Source organism: Bufo gargarizans, chromosome 6, assembly GCF_014858855.1.
Source record: "Bufo gargarizans isolate SCDJY-AF-19 chromosome 6, ASM1485885v1, whole genome shotgun sequence".
Lineage (NCBI taxonomy): Eukaryota > Metazoa > Chordata > Amphibia > Anura > Bufonidae > Bufo > Bufo gargarizans.
This window is the reverse complement of record NC_058085.1, coordinates 388,359,149-388,377,775: the sequence shown is the minus strand read 5'-3', so window position 1 is coordinate 388,377,775 and position 18,627 is coordinate 388,359,149. Positions and strand designations below refer to the sequence as shown.

Here is an 18,627-nt window from a genome sequence, read left to right as displayed (position 1 = left end):
GAATATAACTACTATAATACTGCCTCCTATGTACAAGAATATAACTACTATACTGACGCTTCCTAGGTAGAAGGATATAACTACTATAATACTGCTCCTATGTACAAGAATATAACTACTATAATACTACCTCCTATGTACAAGAATATAACTACTATACTGACGCTTCCTAGGTAGAAGGATATAAATACAACTCTGGTTTCTGTGCAGTTTTTATGTGCTTTTTTATTGTTTGTGTTTTTGCAATTACTTGGGATAAGCCATCTCTCATCAGTGTTGAGCACCTTAGCCTTCCTGCAAATTGAAATTCCGAATAAGTTTGTGGCTGTGGTGTGAACAGTCCACTTTCATCCTTCAGTAGAGGAGGGTGTTATGAAGAATGGGGATCATTGGTTTGAGTTATTATGGAACTGACAGTCTGAAAAGTGGCACCAATCCAGCTGTCAGTGATGAATCCGTCTCCTGTCTGCCAGGTTCTCCCATTCCCCCTGGTTCTTTACAGGCATAAACTTCAGATAAACTTTTTTATTGTCTTTTTCTTAATTATATTTTTGTCGTCTTTTCGGTCCTAAACTGCGTTTTGCTTTAACGTTTTTAGATGAAGTCTGCAGAAGTCGAGGACAGATCGCTGTTTACAGAGACGTACTGCAAAATCTGCAATGCGCAGTTAATATCGGAGTCTCAGAGGGTGGCACATTATGAGGTGAGCGCATTCGACACCGGTATTTAACCAAATACAGTAATGAAGATTGTAGATGATTTTAAGAACTTTGTTTACATGATGATTAGATGTAGTGGAGCTGAGCGTGTAATTTGCTGCATCATTTGTACATAATGGTAACTCTCTGAGTTATGGTATTACTGAAGATTTACCTGCAGTCCTGTGTAAAGCCTCATGCCGTCACGCAACAAGTTGTGAAGAATAACAAACGCAGCTCCTCTACATCTGGAATATTTCGTGCTTTTCTTATTTGCCTTATCTCAAAGTCCAGCCAAGTATCAGGAATCTAAGGTAATGCTCGCCTTTTGTTACAATGCAACAACCAGTCGTCACACAGAAAAGCTTACTAAATACTGTGTATACAGTAAGCCCCTAAGCTCCCCCTAGTGGTTGCTGCAGGCAGTCCAAATTTAAACATATGCTGGGGTTTTCCATCTGCGGTTCAGTGGGATCCCTAACATGGGTTCTGCACAGTGATCAATTGATTCTGGACAGCCAAATCAATGTGGCATCTGGACGCTGTATACAACATCCTGGCTGGTGCCTGTACCTGCAGACCAGAGCCTCGAAGAAAGGAGACGCTAGAAGCGTGGAAAAGTAAATCAGTAGGTATTTTTTTTTTTACGTTCTGGTCTATGATTTCTTTGGAGTCTGATTTATGGGTCTGGTCTTAGGTTTGCTGTAGGGGTCTGATTTAGGGTCTGTGTTAGGTGTTTGGTCTCGGGTCTATGTTAGGGCTCTGATCTGAGGTGGGATTTAAAGGACTGGAGTCAGTATTAGTGGTGTTACATAGGGTCTGGTTTAGAGCTTTGAGGTCAGTCTTAGGTGTCTAATATGGGGTCTGATATAGAGGACTGAAGTCAGTCTTAGTGGTCTAATATGGGGTCTGATTTAGAGGTCTGAGTCAGTCTTAGTGGTCTAATTTGGGGTCTGAATTAGAGGTCTAGGATCAGTCCTAGGGTTCTAATTTGGATTCTGCTTTTGGGTTTAGTCTGCTATCTGTCTTAGAGGTCTTATGTGGGATCTGATTTATGAGTTTGATCTAAAGTCTGGTTAAGGGTCTGGTCTGGGGTCTGATTTCTGGATTAATATGGGTGTTTGTACTACTGGCTGAATTAATTTAGGAGTCTAATCTGGGGTCTGCATTAATTGTTCCCCAATGGAAGACTCTGACATACGTAAATCCTTTTATATGTACGAAGTTACTACCTTGCAATCCTGAATACACCCAGAAGTATGACACAGAGGTATACTGCCTGCATTTACTAGATATTAGCTATTTCTCATGTACCTCAATGAGTCCTAGGATGAAAGGCGAATATATCGACTTCTCAGAGTATTTATATCTGATCACATTGCAGATTGTCACTGACCTTTCCTCCGCACGTCCCCCATCAGGGGTCTTTCATGAGCGGCAGCAGAAGAATCCTTCTTAATGTCACACCTGAGAAGGGAGCTGCTGTCATAACATCCTTGAACTTCTGGCGCCTCTTTAAGCCATTATTTGTCAGATGCATCCTTCAAAGGGAATATATTCCTCCAAAGTGACAGCATAAATGTATTTTTCTCACCTCGGTTTGACTTCAAACTAATCATTTTTTGGAAAAGCTGGCACCAAATGCTGCATCTGGCGTAACACCTTCTAGGAAATGTGTTATAGAGAGCTGTGCACATCACACATAATATCACAATGTTGGCCTGGTAATGCAGTCCCGCTGCCCGCTGAGAGCAAGACAGGTCCTGGGACTGTTCCCAACTTCTGATGTATGCCGCAGCCTCTTTGTAGTATACAAGCACAGCGCTGTCCATTGTGAAGTGGCCATGCTTGGTATTGCAGCGCATCCCATTCAGGTTAATGGGACTGTGACCAATGGAAGTGGCGGCACGGGCTGGGGAAGAGGACGCAACGTCCCTTCCAACAGATCATTGGGGTCAGACCACCACCGATTATTGACAACCTGTCCTGAGAATAGCTCATCAATATTTAGTCTAAGAAAAGTCCTTTAATAGAGAAGACGTTTTTGATCTAGAGGATCCTCTCTTCCATAGAGTTTCTCTTCTGCAGGTATGCTTTTGAGGAATGCTCACATGATGCACAAGACAAGTCTGGGAAAGAAAGCACTGAGCTCCATAACCTTTTACCAAGCATGTGGACACCAGAGCGGACGAGCGGTGGTAACAGCGGTGATCTGTAACATGAGGTCGAGGTTTCAACAACTGTTGCAGCATCAAACACAAGTGGATGCCCTCAGGAGGCATGCCCATATGAGCCCAATGACAGCCTTGGTGCATACCTGAAGTCTTTCCTTCACTTTCATTGGACGACACCCGGTGGAGGAGGTGGAGCATTGAGCATAAAAAGCCAGCCCTCAACGGCATTTGTAGCCACTTCCTTGACCAGAAGCCTAAACCACCATATTGCGAGACTGTCCACTCCTGACCTGGTGGACTTTGCCAGTAAGCACTCAGGGCATATTGCCTAGAGTAAGGTTAAGGGGTCGCCTTTTTCAGGACGAGTGTTCCGCTTGGATCTGGCTTAGGACTTAGCTTTATCTCACTTCCTAGCCAGTATATAGGGTGACTTGGGAAGCCACCTTTGGGGAACCCACAAGATTTGTGATCCCTGGTCCGCAACTAAACATAATTCTCTCCCCTATCCATTCAACATCTGGAATTTCATGTTTTTAATTAAAAAAAAAGAGTCGTTTATCGCAGTTTTTTTTTCCAGCCAACTCCATGTGGACAGCAGAGGGCCACCTGATCTCTGGGGCCCCAAGCATTCGATTGGCTTGTGTGGTGGTAAAGTCCGCCCCTGGGCTCAACGGTAAGAAAAACAAATACCCAATTGAAAAGGACTGTAAGTTTATTGTCCCTTTCATTGTTTGTCAACCAGAGCTCCACGCTTCTCATAGTGGATGTGCCTGGTATTGCAGTCAGTCCCACTTCAGGACCAGGCACAGCCACTACAAGATGTACAGAGCAGTGGCTGGTACGCAACGATGCAGACACGGTGCTCACGAAGTGCCACGACCCCAGCAATTTGCTGATCAGTCCGACTGCCACCGATCTGAAGGACACGTCCTCGATGTCAAAGTCCCTTTAAGCTGAAAAGAAGCAATTTTTGCAATAAATACGTGAAACGAAACATCTGATAAAGCGGTGGTGGTAGCGGGAAAGGAAGGCTGGGTAATAGATATGGATAGTGCTGACCTAGGCGCGTGCTGTAGTAAGTTTGATGACAGCCATGCTGCGAGGGCGTGGGTGCAATTTATCAAAAATGGAAAACTGTACTTACCAACCTCCAATCATCGTTATTACCTACACAGCTCGGAGTTAACGCATTATACTATTAAATGTGGATTATTAGTCATTACTGATTAATCACTGTGGAGGTTTGTAGCCGGCGACTCCACGCGGCTTCCTTATTCGTTATCTGCTTTGTATTTTTACTGGTAAAATTTCCAAGCGAGCGTAGATTTTACAGCAGAATTCTTAGACAACCTGGACCCGAACCTTGTACGCCGAACTTGAAACACAAGTTCGCTCAACACTAGAGAGGTTCTATAATTTGAGGTCCGGCCGCACGGATGCAGACGGCAAAGGGATGACATTTTTTTCCCGGACCTATAGAAATGAATGCGCATCAGTCGTGGACTGAAAATACAATCCTTTGGAGGAGGCCTAGGGTAGGAAGAGCCTAGACTTCATGAATTGTGTTCTTGCCAGACTTCCTTGCAGTGAATAGACCTTGGGGACTCTTTGCCTCCTCTGTTTTGTAGTCTTAGCTGTTCACTTTAAGGCTCTTTGATATCTGTCTTGCTCTCCAGCCTCTTGTCTTATCCCCGGCACATTTGCATTTCCTTACTTATTTATATCTGCCGCTCGCAGGATGCTCAGAGCAAGCACTAATCAGACATGTGCAGTGAGCTGGGCGGACATGCTTAGATGTGCTAATACCACTACCAGTCACGCAGCTATCTGCAAGCTGCATGTTTCATATCTGTAGTCATTATCTTATTATACTAAGACTGCTTGCTTGCATCTGCTTACACCAAAAGAGCACAGTCGAGCAAGCGTCATCCCCTTGTAGTTTAGAGGAGGGACAAAATGACATGATTAATCAGCCGCACAGCCTGGATGACAAGGCAACCTTCAGACGCCCAGAACAGATGTTTCTTCTTGCTCTTGATAATCTTGTGAATTACAGAGATTTTGCAGCACTGATTCAGGAGTTTTTAAAGAGCACTTCCCCGAAAAGAGGGGTTATGAGATTAGGAAAGCATGGCAGCTTTCTTTCAGAAAAAAAAATAAAATAAAACGCCACTCTTGTCCATGGGCCGTGTCTGGTATTAAACTTTCAAGGCAATAGGATTGAGATGCAATACCAAACACAGCCAGTGGACAAGGGTGGTGCTGCTTCTAGATGAAAGTAGCCATTCAAATACAACTGTCACAAAAAGTTTACTTTTTAATACCAGAAATTGCATTTATGTCTCATGTTAATGTTGTTGGTGCTTACATTTGGTTCCCTTAGTGCATATTAAAGAGAGTCTGTTAGCAGTTTGACTACACTAAACTGCTGAGTCTACTGACAGCGATAAGTAGGGGCCGGGGAGAAAAGTTCAACCATACCTTTTGTGGAGATTTTATCATTCGGAGTAGTGTGAATATGAAGTTTTATTCTGCTAGATTCTGCTCCTGCAAGTGCCCAGGAGGTGGAGCTTCACTGTGAAGTGCTCTCTGTATTGAGCTGCCCCTGACAGCTGTCACTCCAAACAGGAGACCACTACAGCTGTCACTGTAGGCGGGAAGGAGCGGGCAGAATAAAACTTCATATTCACACTGCTGCAGATAATAAACGAGAAGCAGAACCTGGCAGAAAGAAACTTCATATTCACACTACAGCAGATAATAAACAAATCTATACGTTGCGTTAGTTGCTACGTCAACGTTTCATTTTCAGCAGTTTCGCAGCATCAATACTGCTGACAGACTCCCTTTAAAGGACATCTGTCAGCAGATTTGTACCTATGACACAGACTGACCTGTTACATGTGCGCTTGGCAGCTGAAGACATCTGTGTTGGTCCCATGTTCATATGTGTTCAATGATGTTTTAAGGGGCGTTGCCGTTACACCTAGAGTCTCTGCTCTCTCTGTACTCTCTGCAGCACCCCCTGCACTTTAATTAACAGGGACAGGCAGTAAAGACATTAACAGATCACTTAGTTGAGCTAGCCCCACAAGGCATTGTGCCCGCCAGGCTCGGACTTGGCGGAGGAGTAATTATTTCTCCTTTCTCAGGAGAGACAATTATTGTAGCCACTAGATGGCAGAATCGCACAGCTATGCAGTCTCCTACTGGTGTACATTGTACAGGAGGCCCAGCAGTATCTTCTAAAATTCCCGGGCTGCTGGCAGTGAAGGAGGAGAGAACATGTCTGGCCATCGTCCTGCCCTCCCTGCTGTTAGAAAACTGTGGTTGCTAGAGAGAAGGACTCCTCTGCGGTGCTGGGCTGATTTCTCAGGTGTGTGACAGTAGTGAGCTGTAGGAGACTGTAAGGGGGAATAGGGGATTTGTTTATAGTAGACTCAGATCTGTGTATGTGTGCTGCTCTCTGCAGAGTTCAGAGTGGCATTGGGGGGACTCTGCCCTAGGTCCCCCCCAATGCCTCTGCTTTAGGTGCACCCTCATAAGTGCCCCAGCTCCAGATGCCATCAATGCCCCCACTCTAAAAGCACCCCTAATATTGAATCTTCTCCAGTTGCCCCCCTAATACCCCTGCAGCTGCTCCAGGATCCCCACTATTACCCTGCCTCAGGTGACCCTAATGCCTCTGCTTTGTGCCCTTTGCTCACCTTGCTCTTCTAGCACCTTTGCTTGGGCTTTGTCAAAGGGACAAAGTGACCTGCAAAGGGGGTTGGACTTATGCCCGAAAAATTCTGCACAGTGCGTCACATTCTCCAGTATTGATGAGGAGGATTGTGGGGTCCGCACACCCATAGGCAGAGGGTGCTCGTGGAGGACTTCAGTCAGGTAATAATTAGATAATCCACGGCACACCAATATTGTTTTGCTTGCAAATTTATTTTGAACATAGGAATTAAATAATGTCAATATATGACTAATCGCGCCATTGTCAAGACATGTACATAGAATAATTTAGGCCATAATGTGTCCTAACGTTTCTGTCCTATTTAGACCTTTCTCAAGGGATCTGAGGCCATACTGCAAGGGACGCTGAACTGGAGGCGCTGGAAGAGCCACGTATGGTTTACATGGCGGCAGTGATGATATTCCATATTTACAGGCATCACTGCTGCCAGGTAAAGAGATACTGGTGATGGAGTGGTGGAGGATTTAAAGGGGTTGTGCAGGTTTTCAAGTTATCCTCTCCACGCCATAGGGCATAACTATTTGATTAGTGGGGTTCGATTCTGCAACCCCCACTGATCCTAGGAACGGGTCCTGTTTTTATGGTGTGACAGGCTACACATATGCCCTGCTGCTCCATCCATTCTCTTTGGGACCACTGGAATTAGCCAGCGGTGTACTCCGCCATCTCCTGCGACCCCATAGAGAATGGATGGAGAGGCATAGCATATGCTCAACCTGCCACTCAGTCAAGAAAGGGGACGTGGTCTTAAAGGGGTTGTCTCTCACTTCAGTAAGTCAGATTTATCATGTAGAGAAAGTTAATACAAGCCACTTACTAATGTATTGTTATCATCCATATTGCTTCCTTTGCTGGCTGGATTCATTTTTCCATCACATTATACACTGCATATTTCCATGGTTACAGACCAGCCTGTAATCCATCAGCGGTGGCCGTGCTTGTACACTATAGAATAAAGCACTAAGCCTATGCGTGCTCCCATGGTCCCGGCCACTAGAGAGGCTGACTCTTTTGCCTATAGTGTGCAAGCACGACCACCACTGCTGGATTGCAGAGTGGTCATAACCACGGATACGTGCTGTGTATAATGTGATGGAAAAGAGCCAATATGGACAATCACAATACATTAGTAAGTGCCTTGTATAAACTTTCTCTACATAATAAATGCCATTTGTTGAAGTGAGAGACAACTCCTTTACGTGTGCTACACCTACGTAATAGGGTTAGGCAAAAAATGACAAAAAATGTCTTGGTGCGTGCATTGCATGTGTCCTATGTGTGATAGGAACTGCATGTGTCTTGTTTCTGACTGACTTAGGCTACATGCACACGACCATTTTTGTAGTCCACATCCGAGACGCATTTTTTACGGCTCCGGCGCGGACCCATTGACTTCAATGGGGCCGCAAAAGATGGGGACAGCACTCCGTGTGCTGTCCACATCCGTTGCTCCGTTTCGTGGCCCCGCAAAAAATATATAGCATGTCCTATTCTTATCCGTTTTGCGGACAAGAATAGGCATTTCTACAATGGGCCGCCCGTTCCGTTCTGCAAATTGCGGATCTGCAAAACATGGATACCGAGTGTGTGCATTCCACATTAGGGTACTTTCACACCAGCGTTTTTCTTTTCTGGCATTGAGTTCCGTCCTAGGGGCTCTATACCGGAAAAGAACTGATCAGGCATATCCCCATGCATTCTGAATGGAGAGTAAGGGCTCTTTCACACCTGCGTTCTTGTCTTCCGGCATAGAATTCCGTCGTCGGGGCTCTTTGCTGGAAGAATCCTGATCAGTTTTATCCTAATGCATTCTGAATGGAGAGAAATCCGTTCAGGATGCATCAGGATGTCTTTAGTTCCGGACCGGAACGTTTTTTGGCCGGAGAAAATACCGCAGCATGCTGCGCTTTTTGCTCCGGCCAAAAATCCTGAACACTTGCTGCAAGGCCGGATCCGGAATTAATGCCCATTGAAAGGCATTGATCCGGATCCGGCCTTAAGCTAAACGTCGTTTCGGCGCATTGCCGGATCCGACGTTTAGGTTTTTCTGAATGGTTACCATGGCTGCCGGGACGCTAAAGTCCTGGCAGCCATGGTAAAGTGTAGTGGGGAGCGGGGGAGCAGTATACTTACCGCCCGTGCGGCTCCCGGGGCGCTCCAGAGTGACGTCAGGGCGCCCCAGGCGCATGGATGACGTGATCGCATGGCACGTCATCCATGCGCATGGGGCGCTCTGACGTCATTCTGGAGCGCCCCGGGAGCCGCACGGACTGTAAGTATACTGCTCCCCCGCTCCCCACTACTACTATGGCAACCAGGACTTTAATAGCGTCCTGGGTGCCATAGTAACACTGAACGCATTTTGAAGACTGATCGTCTTCATGCGTTTTTCCGGATCCGGCGTGTAGTTCCGACAAATGGAGTACACGCCGGATCCGGACAACGCAAGTGTGAAAGAGCCCTAATCCGTTCAGGATGTCGTCAGTTCATACTTGCCTGAATGCCGGATCCGGCATCTTTTTCCATAGGAATGTATTAGTGCAATGCCGGATCCGTCCTTTCAGTTTGCGCATGTGAAAAAAAATATAGAAACGGATCCGTCTACAAATGCCGTCCGTTTGCATGCAGATTGCCGGATACAGCAGGCAGTTCCGGCGAACTGCTTGCTGGATCACTCTACCGCAAGTGTGAAAGTGCCCTTATGCGGAACACAACAGCCGTCCTCTAACAGAACAGCCGGCCTCTAATAGAACCGTTCTATCCTTGTCTGTAATGCCGACAATAATAGGACATGTTCTATAATTTTGCGTAGCGGCCATGCGGACATACAGACACGGAATGCAGGTGCGGACCCATTGAAGTGAATGGATTCTCATACAGGCCACAAAAAAAAATATGGTACGGACACGGAAAAAAAATAAGTTTGTGTGCAGGAGCCCTAGGGTGGGCCCCCAGAATCAGTTACACTGGTGGGCCCTAGGTACCCCAGTCCGACACTGGTGCCCGCTGTAACAGTAAATGTCCTGGTGGCACACTCCCTTTAATTTATCTTTTCTATTTTTACTTTTCAGAGCAAGAAACATGCCAACAAGGTCCGGCTTTATTACATGTTACACCCAGAGGACGGGGGACCTCCATCGAAAAAACTTCGTCCAGACGACCCAGTAAGTGCATGAAACTCACTAAGGGTACGGCCACACATTCAGGGTTTTGGTTCAGTTTTTTTTCAAACACAAAAACGGGAGTGAATTAAATAAAATAAATTAGGAGAAGTTGTATCTCCCCATTATACTGTCTCTCCTTTTACGCCTCCCCTACTGCATCTAAAAGGATTTTTCCATAAGAATTGCAGTGGCCGGGATTGGGGTGGCCCTAACGCTACACTAGGTCCCCTAGTGTCACAGCGTGTTGCTGCTTTTTGGAGTATTTGGTAAGGCGTGGTGCACCTCAAGTCCAGAGAGTCTGGGTCTGCAGTAAACCAGTGGGCTTCTGTACTGGAGGAATTAAGGTGCAAAACAATACAGGCAGTGCACTGAGCTGGCTTCTCCAGTCTCCTCCCGGGCAGAAGAAGGTTGTGTGCTGAGGAAAGGCCTGAGCTAGCTGCCCTTCTCTCTCTTAGAAAGCTAGTACCCTGGCTAAAAGGCTGGTGGCCAAGGGTTTTTGGCCTAATTGTCCGGCTGGTTTCCTGGTCAAAGGGCTGGTGACACTGGGTCTGTGGCAGCGTACCCCCATCTTCTGGTCAATCATGCAGTTTGGCAGAGTCTCTTCTACTAAGCAGTTGTCCTTATCAGCAGACAACTAGGGGCTCTGACTGCTTTCCTTATATACAGTCTCAGGCTACATGCACACGACCGTGTACCCCCCGTGGCCATATTGTGGCCCGCATATAACTGGGATGCGGAACGGAGGCACGGATCAGAACCCCACGAAAGCACTACGGAGTGAGGTGAGTGCTTCCGTGGTGTTTCTGGCCTTGCCTCTGCACAGCAAAAAAGTAGCACATGCACAACTTTTTTGCGGTGCGGACCGTCGGATGCCAAGTGAATGGGTCCGCGATCCGCATGCGGCTGCCCTACGGTCTGTGCCCGTGAATTGCGGACAGCAATTTGCGGTACGCAGCACATGCACGGGGCCCTAACGTTCGTGTGCCTGTAGCCTCAAGCTGCATTAGAACCATCTAGTGAGAGGGGTGGAGTGGAAAAGCACAGCCTTAGGCCTCATGCACACGACCGTTGTGTGCATCCACGGCCGTTGTTCAGTTTTCAGTTTTTTTCCGCGGACCCATTGACTTTCGTCCCCATCCCCGCCTGCCAAAAATGGATGAATTTGATTGGCAGTTATTTCTAGACCCACCCTTCTGAGAACACCCACGGGATGGTAGGCCCCCAGCTAAAATAATGTCCCCCATAGTGTGGGATTTTTTTTTTTACTGTCCCCAGCTTTAATAATGCCCCCTATTTTGGCCCCAGCTAAAATAATGTCTTCCAAGGTGTAAATAATTTTTTATAGTGCCCCCAGCTTTAATAATACCCCCATGTAGGCCCCCATATTAAATAATGTCCACCGTAGTGTAGGAATTATTTTTTTTAATGTCCCCAGCTTTAGTAATGCCCCCAATATAGGCCCCCATCTTAAATAATTTCCCCCATAATGGCCCACCATTGTTTTTTTTGTTGATTTTACAAAAAAAATAAAAAATTAAAACTCACCTTATGCACTTGCTCGCGCTGCAGCAGTCTCTTCTCTCTTCACTGAACTGGACATGCTGAAGGTGCGCAATGACATCACTGCACGCTCCCACGTGGTTACATCACCACGCATATCGCACACCTTCGGCAGGTCCTGCTCAATGAAGAGATGAGAGACTGCCGCACCGCGAGCAAGTGGATGAGGTGAGGCATTTTTTGTCTGTCCGATTCCTAGCACTAATGGTGGAAACAGGCCGGATCCCCTCTGAATGCCACTAAGGTCAGTTGGCTCTGGCGGGGCCAGTTAGTATCCAGCAATGCCAGATATAACAGCCTTCTGGAATAATTTACTGCTAGTGTGAAACCAGCCTTAGCTGGCTGTGTATTAACCCCTTACAAATTGAGGTGCAAATACACGGCGCATGAACAGGATATATTACAGTAAACAATATAAAACAATATAAGTGTAAACAACGTCATAATTTACGGTGCAAGTTAACCCTTCAAGTGCACTAATGTAGTGAGTTGATGACTTGGCATAGTAGCAATAGAGGCAAATGTCTACAGTCCAAAGTTCCCTTGCTCCAGTGCACTACGGATTATTAGTGACCGCTATCAGGTGTAAAATAAATTATCTGCGCTAGCGTACTAAGAAAAGTGTATCACCCCTATTCTTCAAATGTATGCGCTGGAGTATAGTGCCTCTTGATGCTGGAAAGTACTCGGCCTTATACATCCAGATACAGTGTTGTTGTGCTCTTTCTTATATCACTTACATGCTATACTTCAAAATCGGCTGTTGGTACAAGTAAAGCGCTTCTCTAAAGAACCTGAAAGTAGTCGCTTGTCTTATTCATCCCGTCCGTTCGGATCTCTCTCTGCTGTAGCTCTTGAGGTGTTGATGGAACTGAGATGCCAAGCGTCACTGCAGGTAGGTATCTTCTCTTTGGCTTACCTCATATACGGTAGCTAGAACGCCTGAGTATAGCCTGCAAGTGTCCTCTATGAAACTTCTTGTGTGACGTCACACTCTCTAGGTATGGAAGCCTGTGTGAATCGAAACATCTCCAACGCGTTTCAGAATGTGCAGGTTCGTTAGTTAGGGATGGGGTTTAGATCTATACCATGTGTATAAATACGTTCCGTGGATTCCGCTCCCCGATTACCTGCGCTTTAATTGAGGAGAATACTGTCTTGTTGCCTGACATGACCACATCAGGAAAATTCCAATTACCATAAATTAGGACCTATACATATATTTTTTTTATTCTTAGGCTCCCTATGCACATAATATGTCATTACATGTTGTTTTCATGTCTGCATGATATGTAGTCCATCTATGGATGCCTCTGAGCTCCAACTTTCCTTCAAAAATATAAAAGTTATCATTCTGTTTGCCTGCAGTGGCCACCAGAGGGAGCTGAGGAGCTAACTGCATACAATGCTTATATTTAACTCTATGATAAACCATTGTGCAGTAAGCTCCCTCTACTGGTGGCTGAAGGTAGCAAGAATATTTTAAGTCTATACAGGGGATTTGGAGCTCTGTATCAGGAAATGGAGCCCCAACTCATGTAATATATGTTAAGAAATTAATTAGCACATTATTTCGGGCCTAAAAAGAACATGCGGATAGAAGTTAGAGAGTTACTTTTAGGATGTATTGCTGCCAGTAATTACATAACCTCCAACAGTAACACACGTACATGAATCTGCATGAACACTACTATCTAATTGCAACTATTTCACAGTTTCCACTGCTTCTGAAAGGTCATTGAAAATCTTATATACTAATGGTTAATCCAGAGATTTTGGCATGGTGCCTTTTACCAAATATTAGCGCATATATCTCTGCCAACCAGGGCACCCTCTGCAAACAGATGGCAAAACCGCAGACTTATCAAACCTGCAAAAAGTTTATTTGGGGATTTTTAAGCCCCACCCCTGATACAGCTTGGGAATGCCCCCAAAATGCCATGGAAACTCACAAAGGACCCACTTTGAAGCATGGCTGACATAGGTCCTGCCCCTCTCATAACCCAGTTCATAGGATTGTCCTGCAGAATCAGGACTGTTGTCAAGTCTATCCTTGTAATGCAAGGCTGGTTTGAGTCCTTCAGAATGGAAGCTGCCCTCTGTTCATTGAGTGGTGGAGATGGGCAAATAGGGCATACCCCTCCATATACTTTGTTAGATCTTTGGTAAGGGGTTGTATTCATGAGACAACCCTCTTAGGGGTTTCCCACCCAAAACATTCATGGCCTATCTGTAGTATATGCCATAAATATCTGATAGGGGTTTAGCAGGCTTGGCTGTTTCTGAGAGAGCTGTGGACACATGTCCATTCAATCTCCTCCTAGAAGTCGTGACCAGTGGCTATCTTATTGGGGAAGATGGACACAGCAGTGACTCATCGCAGCCCCTGATCAGCGGAGCAGACATCTCCTGCATGTCAAGCCCGGACCAGGAGGTGGAGCCCATCGAGGACCTGGTAAGCATTGGAACTGAACCGGCAAGGATTGGTGAGGGCGAGTATGGCTTCTTGTATTGTTTTACCACTGAACAAGCCCTCTAACAGTTAACAGAGGGATACAATTTGCCATAAACTGATATGGCAGCAAATAAGATAGAGGGATGGCACTTGTTAACGTAGAAAGCAGCAGAACTTTGGGTTTGAGAGGAATGAACGGCTTAAGGTGCTTTACTTTTTCTGCCTGTGCATAGTCATCTTTATCTGGTGTGAGCTATTGAGAAGACCGGTCTTAGCTCACCAGCTAGAGCACTTGAGGCGTCCGCTCCCTGCTCTCAGAGGCCCTGTTAATAATGCACTAAGGATACGTCTTATAATAAGATCTAGAATTTCTGCCCCAGGGACAGACGGACAGACTTTAGGTCAATGTTAAATTCTACAAACATTAACAGTAACATTTGCAGCGGCCTCAGAAAGTGTTTGTCAGCCTCCCCCCAGAGCGTCTTCCTCGCAGTGCATTGACGACCTCTGGCAAGAATCATACCTGAAATAAGGAAGGTGATTTAGCATTGCAGGATAAAAACACCTGTGAGATCTGGAAAACATGATCTTCTGGCCTTGCATTGCGTGCAGAAGAAGATCTGAGGATCAAAGGCTTCACTTGTTATAATACGTTTATATTGAAACAATGTCCTTGTTGTATCTCATCGCAGGGGGTTCCCAATTTGATGGTCACCCTACTGGCCAACAGCAGTTTCCAGTTGTGGAGAACCACAGGCATCGACTGGAAACAATAGATTTTTTCTTTTTCCACAAGCAAGAACTCAAGATCGGTCCCTATTAATGGGCTCACGTTCAGGTTTTTTTCTCTCTTATTTTTTTAATTAATTTCCCCCAAGCCGGTGGAGGGTCCTGGTCACATGCCAGTCACTTTCCTTAATCCAGTGCCACACAGCCCTATAGATAAAGATCTCCATGAGATATGGAAAAAAAATGGAGGAGATTTATCAAGAGTGCAATAAGATGCATTGTTATTCACTTCACCCGATTCCTGCTGCAAGTCCCTGTGAGATACAGTGGCTCCAGCCAATGGCCACATCCAGTTGTTAGATAACTGCAGGACTCCACTCCAGCGATGGCCCTGCTGGATTGAGCCCAGATGGTGGTGCTGGGTTGTCAAAGTAACTGGTGCTTGAAGATGATGTCAGGCCCTAGCCGCCAATATAAAAGGGACTCCAGGTTTTCACAGAATTTTTCAATACATAATTTGGGTAGGTATATTGCAGAAATTTCGCTGAAAAATTAAACCTACTTTAAAAATTAACTTTTAATGGATATTTTATAAGATAAATCCCAAATAACAATACTTTTTTACATATATATATAGATTAGATAACAACTGCAGTATATTTTATACTGGCTGCAGTTTCATATCTAGCATAGAGAGTTCACAGGGTTCTTTTGTGTTTCCAAGAAAAAAAGAAAGATATAAAAAAGAAGTCAACCCCATTTGCCGTATAATCGGCACTTTTGATCACTGTAATAGAGAGGTAAAAGGTATCCTAAATAAATACTGGGAAATGCTACGCCTTGACCCCGATATAGGAGAGATGCTTCCAACACACCCGGCCATAACATATAGAAGAGGGAGATCACTTGGATACAGATTTATTCATAGTCACTACATTCCGACAAAGAAATCTGGTACCTGGCTAGACAGGAGGCCTTTGGGGACATTCCGTTGTGGCACATGTGTAGCATGTCCCTACATTCATCAAACTAAGACCTTTTTCAGTCGTACAACAAATAGGACCTATGTCAGCAGGGATTTTGCTAATTGCAAAACAATAGGGGTGGTATACCTAATCAACTGCATATGCGGCCTACAATATGTGGGCAAAACTAAAAGAGAACTAAGAAGGAGAATTGGTGATCACTTGGGTGACATAAGGAATAATAGAGACACTGCTGTGGCTAGACACATCCGGTTATTCCATAACAACAACGATAAAGCAATCAACTTCTGTGTCATAGAAGTGGTCCGTCCGTCACCTCGCGGAGGAGACCACAATAAGCGGATTTTGCAGAAGGAGGCCGAGTGGACTTACAGGTTAAAAACGGTGAGCCCACTCGGACTCAATGAAGTTCTGTCTTTCGGATCCTTTCTGTAAAGGACTTTTAGATTTTCACAAAGTTTGCTGATTTGGTGTTTTAGGTTTTTTTTGTTGGATGATTCTATGGTATAATGAAGTACAATTATAAGCATTTCATACTTTTTTTTTTTTAAACTTTTCTTTACAAATACATCAAGTTTATTTATGCAAAGACTCAATATTTCCAGTGATGACCCTTATTTTTCAGGACTTCTGCAATTTGCCCTGGCATGCTGGATATCAGCTTCTGGGCCAAAACCTGACCGATGGCAACCCATTCTTGTTAATCAGTGCTTTGGAGCTTGTTTTTTATACAACCGCTTTTTGAGGATTGACTATAGGTTTCCAAAGGGATTGAGGTATGGGGAGTTTCCTGGCCATGGACTGAAAATGTCAATGTTTTGTTCACTCACTAAGCCATGAGGGAGAAGTTGCTCTTGGAGGATGTTTTGAGATGCCATTCTTTATTGATGGCAGTGTTTTTAGGCAAAATTGTGAGTGAGCACTTGGTGAACTTTCTTAGGCACCCTGAAGCTTTCTTCACATCAATTAAATCTCTCTCCTTGAAGTTCTTGATAATCCGATTGTCACGGCTGAGGATGGGGAAAACCCTCAGCCGTGCGATGATTGAAGATGTTAACGGCTGATCGGCCAGGACGAGAGAATTAGGGAGCAGGTCACCTCCTAACGCATCCCTAATCCGACCCTAACTCCTAGCTGCATGAGCCAACCTTGAAGGTAGGAGGGCCCATGCTCAGGAACCTCGGATCCCTACTCACCCTCCGCCGATCCCTGAACTAGGAGTAGGGTAAGACGACCTGTTCCTTCTGGACACGAAGGAACAGGAGTCTCACTGGCCAAGCTGCAGGGAAAAGGGGAACACAAACAGTCCTATGGATATGGCAGGTGAACTGCACTAGTTCCAGCCACCTGCCACAGCCTTGCTGACTGGATCCCTGTGCTGGCAAGTTGATGTCCACACAATACAAAATTAACACAGCACACGCACATCCACACACAGGAACCCAGATCCATAGCTGCACCAAATAACAAAGGAAAACATCAACTGAACATCATATAAACTTATGACCACAAGGGTGGCCCCCACTGGCAGATGGAATACACAGGAGGCTGCTCCAGCTAACCATGGCTGAAGTACCCCTCAGACTACAGATATACACTGAGGCTGTATAGGCCCAAGTAGCCACACCCAACAGACACACCCAGTGTTCACACACACAGAAGGGAATTAACCCTTCCAACACCAGGCAAGGGAAGACGGCCACTTAAAGGGGAAAACACACATAAACAAACACACTTCACCTGTTGCCGCGGGCAACGGCATGCGTGGCAATCATGTCCTGAGGATCAGCCAAAGGGCTGAGACATTGCCACCACATGCACACAACACCACACGTTGCCACGGGCAACCAAGTGAAGGAAAGTGTCACAAAACACAGCCCTAGGCCGTGACACCGATAAATGGTTGATTTTGTTGTAATCTTACGAGCAGCATTGTCCTTGCCTGTGAAGCCCTTTTGATGCAAAGCAATAAAGACTGTGTGTGTTTCTTTGGAGGTAACTATGGTTAACAGAAGAAGACAATGATTTGAAGCACCACTCCCCTTTTAAAGCAGCCAGACTGCTCTTCTGATTCAGTCAGACGGAGAGATATCAGCTGCTTTGTCCTTGTTATTACTTTCTCCTGAGCTAATGAGAAGATAACTGAAATTATGTAAGCAGGTTATTTTGAGGCAAGCCTGAGATGCAGTGGAAATTGAGTTCTTGTGATTAAAGGGGTTCTCTGCCTTTTTCTCACTGATGATCTATCCTTTGGATAGGCCATCGGCTTCTGATCGGCAGGTGTCCGACATGCAGGACCCCTACCTATCAGATGTTTGAGAAGGCAGCTGCGCTCACAGTAGCGCCGTGTCCTTCTCGCTATTACCCGCAGGCCGGTGAGATCATGACAATGTCACATGGCCTGGGCGCAGAAACATGTCCAAAAGGTGCAGAACTTAATCTGATGTTAAGGTCCATCCGGTGGTTGGAACACATTGCATTGCGTAGGAGAGTGTATTCCCGGATGCTTGTACTAGAGTCAGCTGGAGACATGCAATTGCTAAAGAAAGACAATTTTGCCTGTTAACTGCAGCCGTGTGACATGTAAGAAGTGTGCAAATTGCACATTGTATAAGAACTGCCAGTCCATGCATGTTGAGAACTGTAACTGATGTGCTTGAATTAGAATCTTTAGTAAAGGACTTTTTACTGTTAAGGCTCTATTCACACGTCTGCAATTCTGTTCCGCATTTTGCGGAACGGAATTGCGGACCCATTCATTACTAAGGGGCCGCACGATGTGGATTGCGGATCCGCACTTCCGGGTCCGCAATTCCGTTCCCGAAAAAAATAGAACATGTCCTATTCTTGTCCGCAATTGCGGACAAGATTAGGCATTTTCTATTAAGTGCCGGCAAAATGTGGAACGCACATTGCTGGTGTCCGTGTTTGCGGCTCCGCGGATTCATGGATACACAAAACACACACGGACGTGTAAATAGACCCTAACTCAACCTGATTATTTCCTGCATTACTACAGTGCTCTGGCATTTACAGCTCTACCAAAGGACCCTGCCTTGAACCTCCCAGCAACCATCAACACCAAGGACACCTCAACAAACACCAGGCAGGAGAGC

General features: G+C 45.5%; 1 protein-coding gene across 1 annotated transcript in view; it reads left to right on the top strand.

Annotated features, from left to right (window-relative positions):
• The first annotated feature begins 598 nt into the window (after positions 1-598).
• The window catches only part of ZMAT4 (zinc finger matrin-type 4), a 357,231-nt gene continuing 339,202 nt past the window's right edge, over positions 599-18,627 (top strand). The window contains exons 1-2 of the mRNA XM_044299054.1: positions 599-703; positions 9,689-9,781. Coding sequence (XP_044154989.1) covers positions 599-703; positions 9,689-9,781 — 198 coding nt within the window. The remainder of the gene's footprint in view (positions 704-9,688; positions 9,782-18,627) is intronic.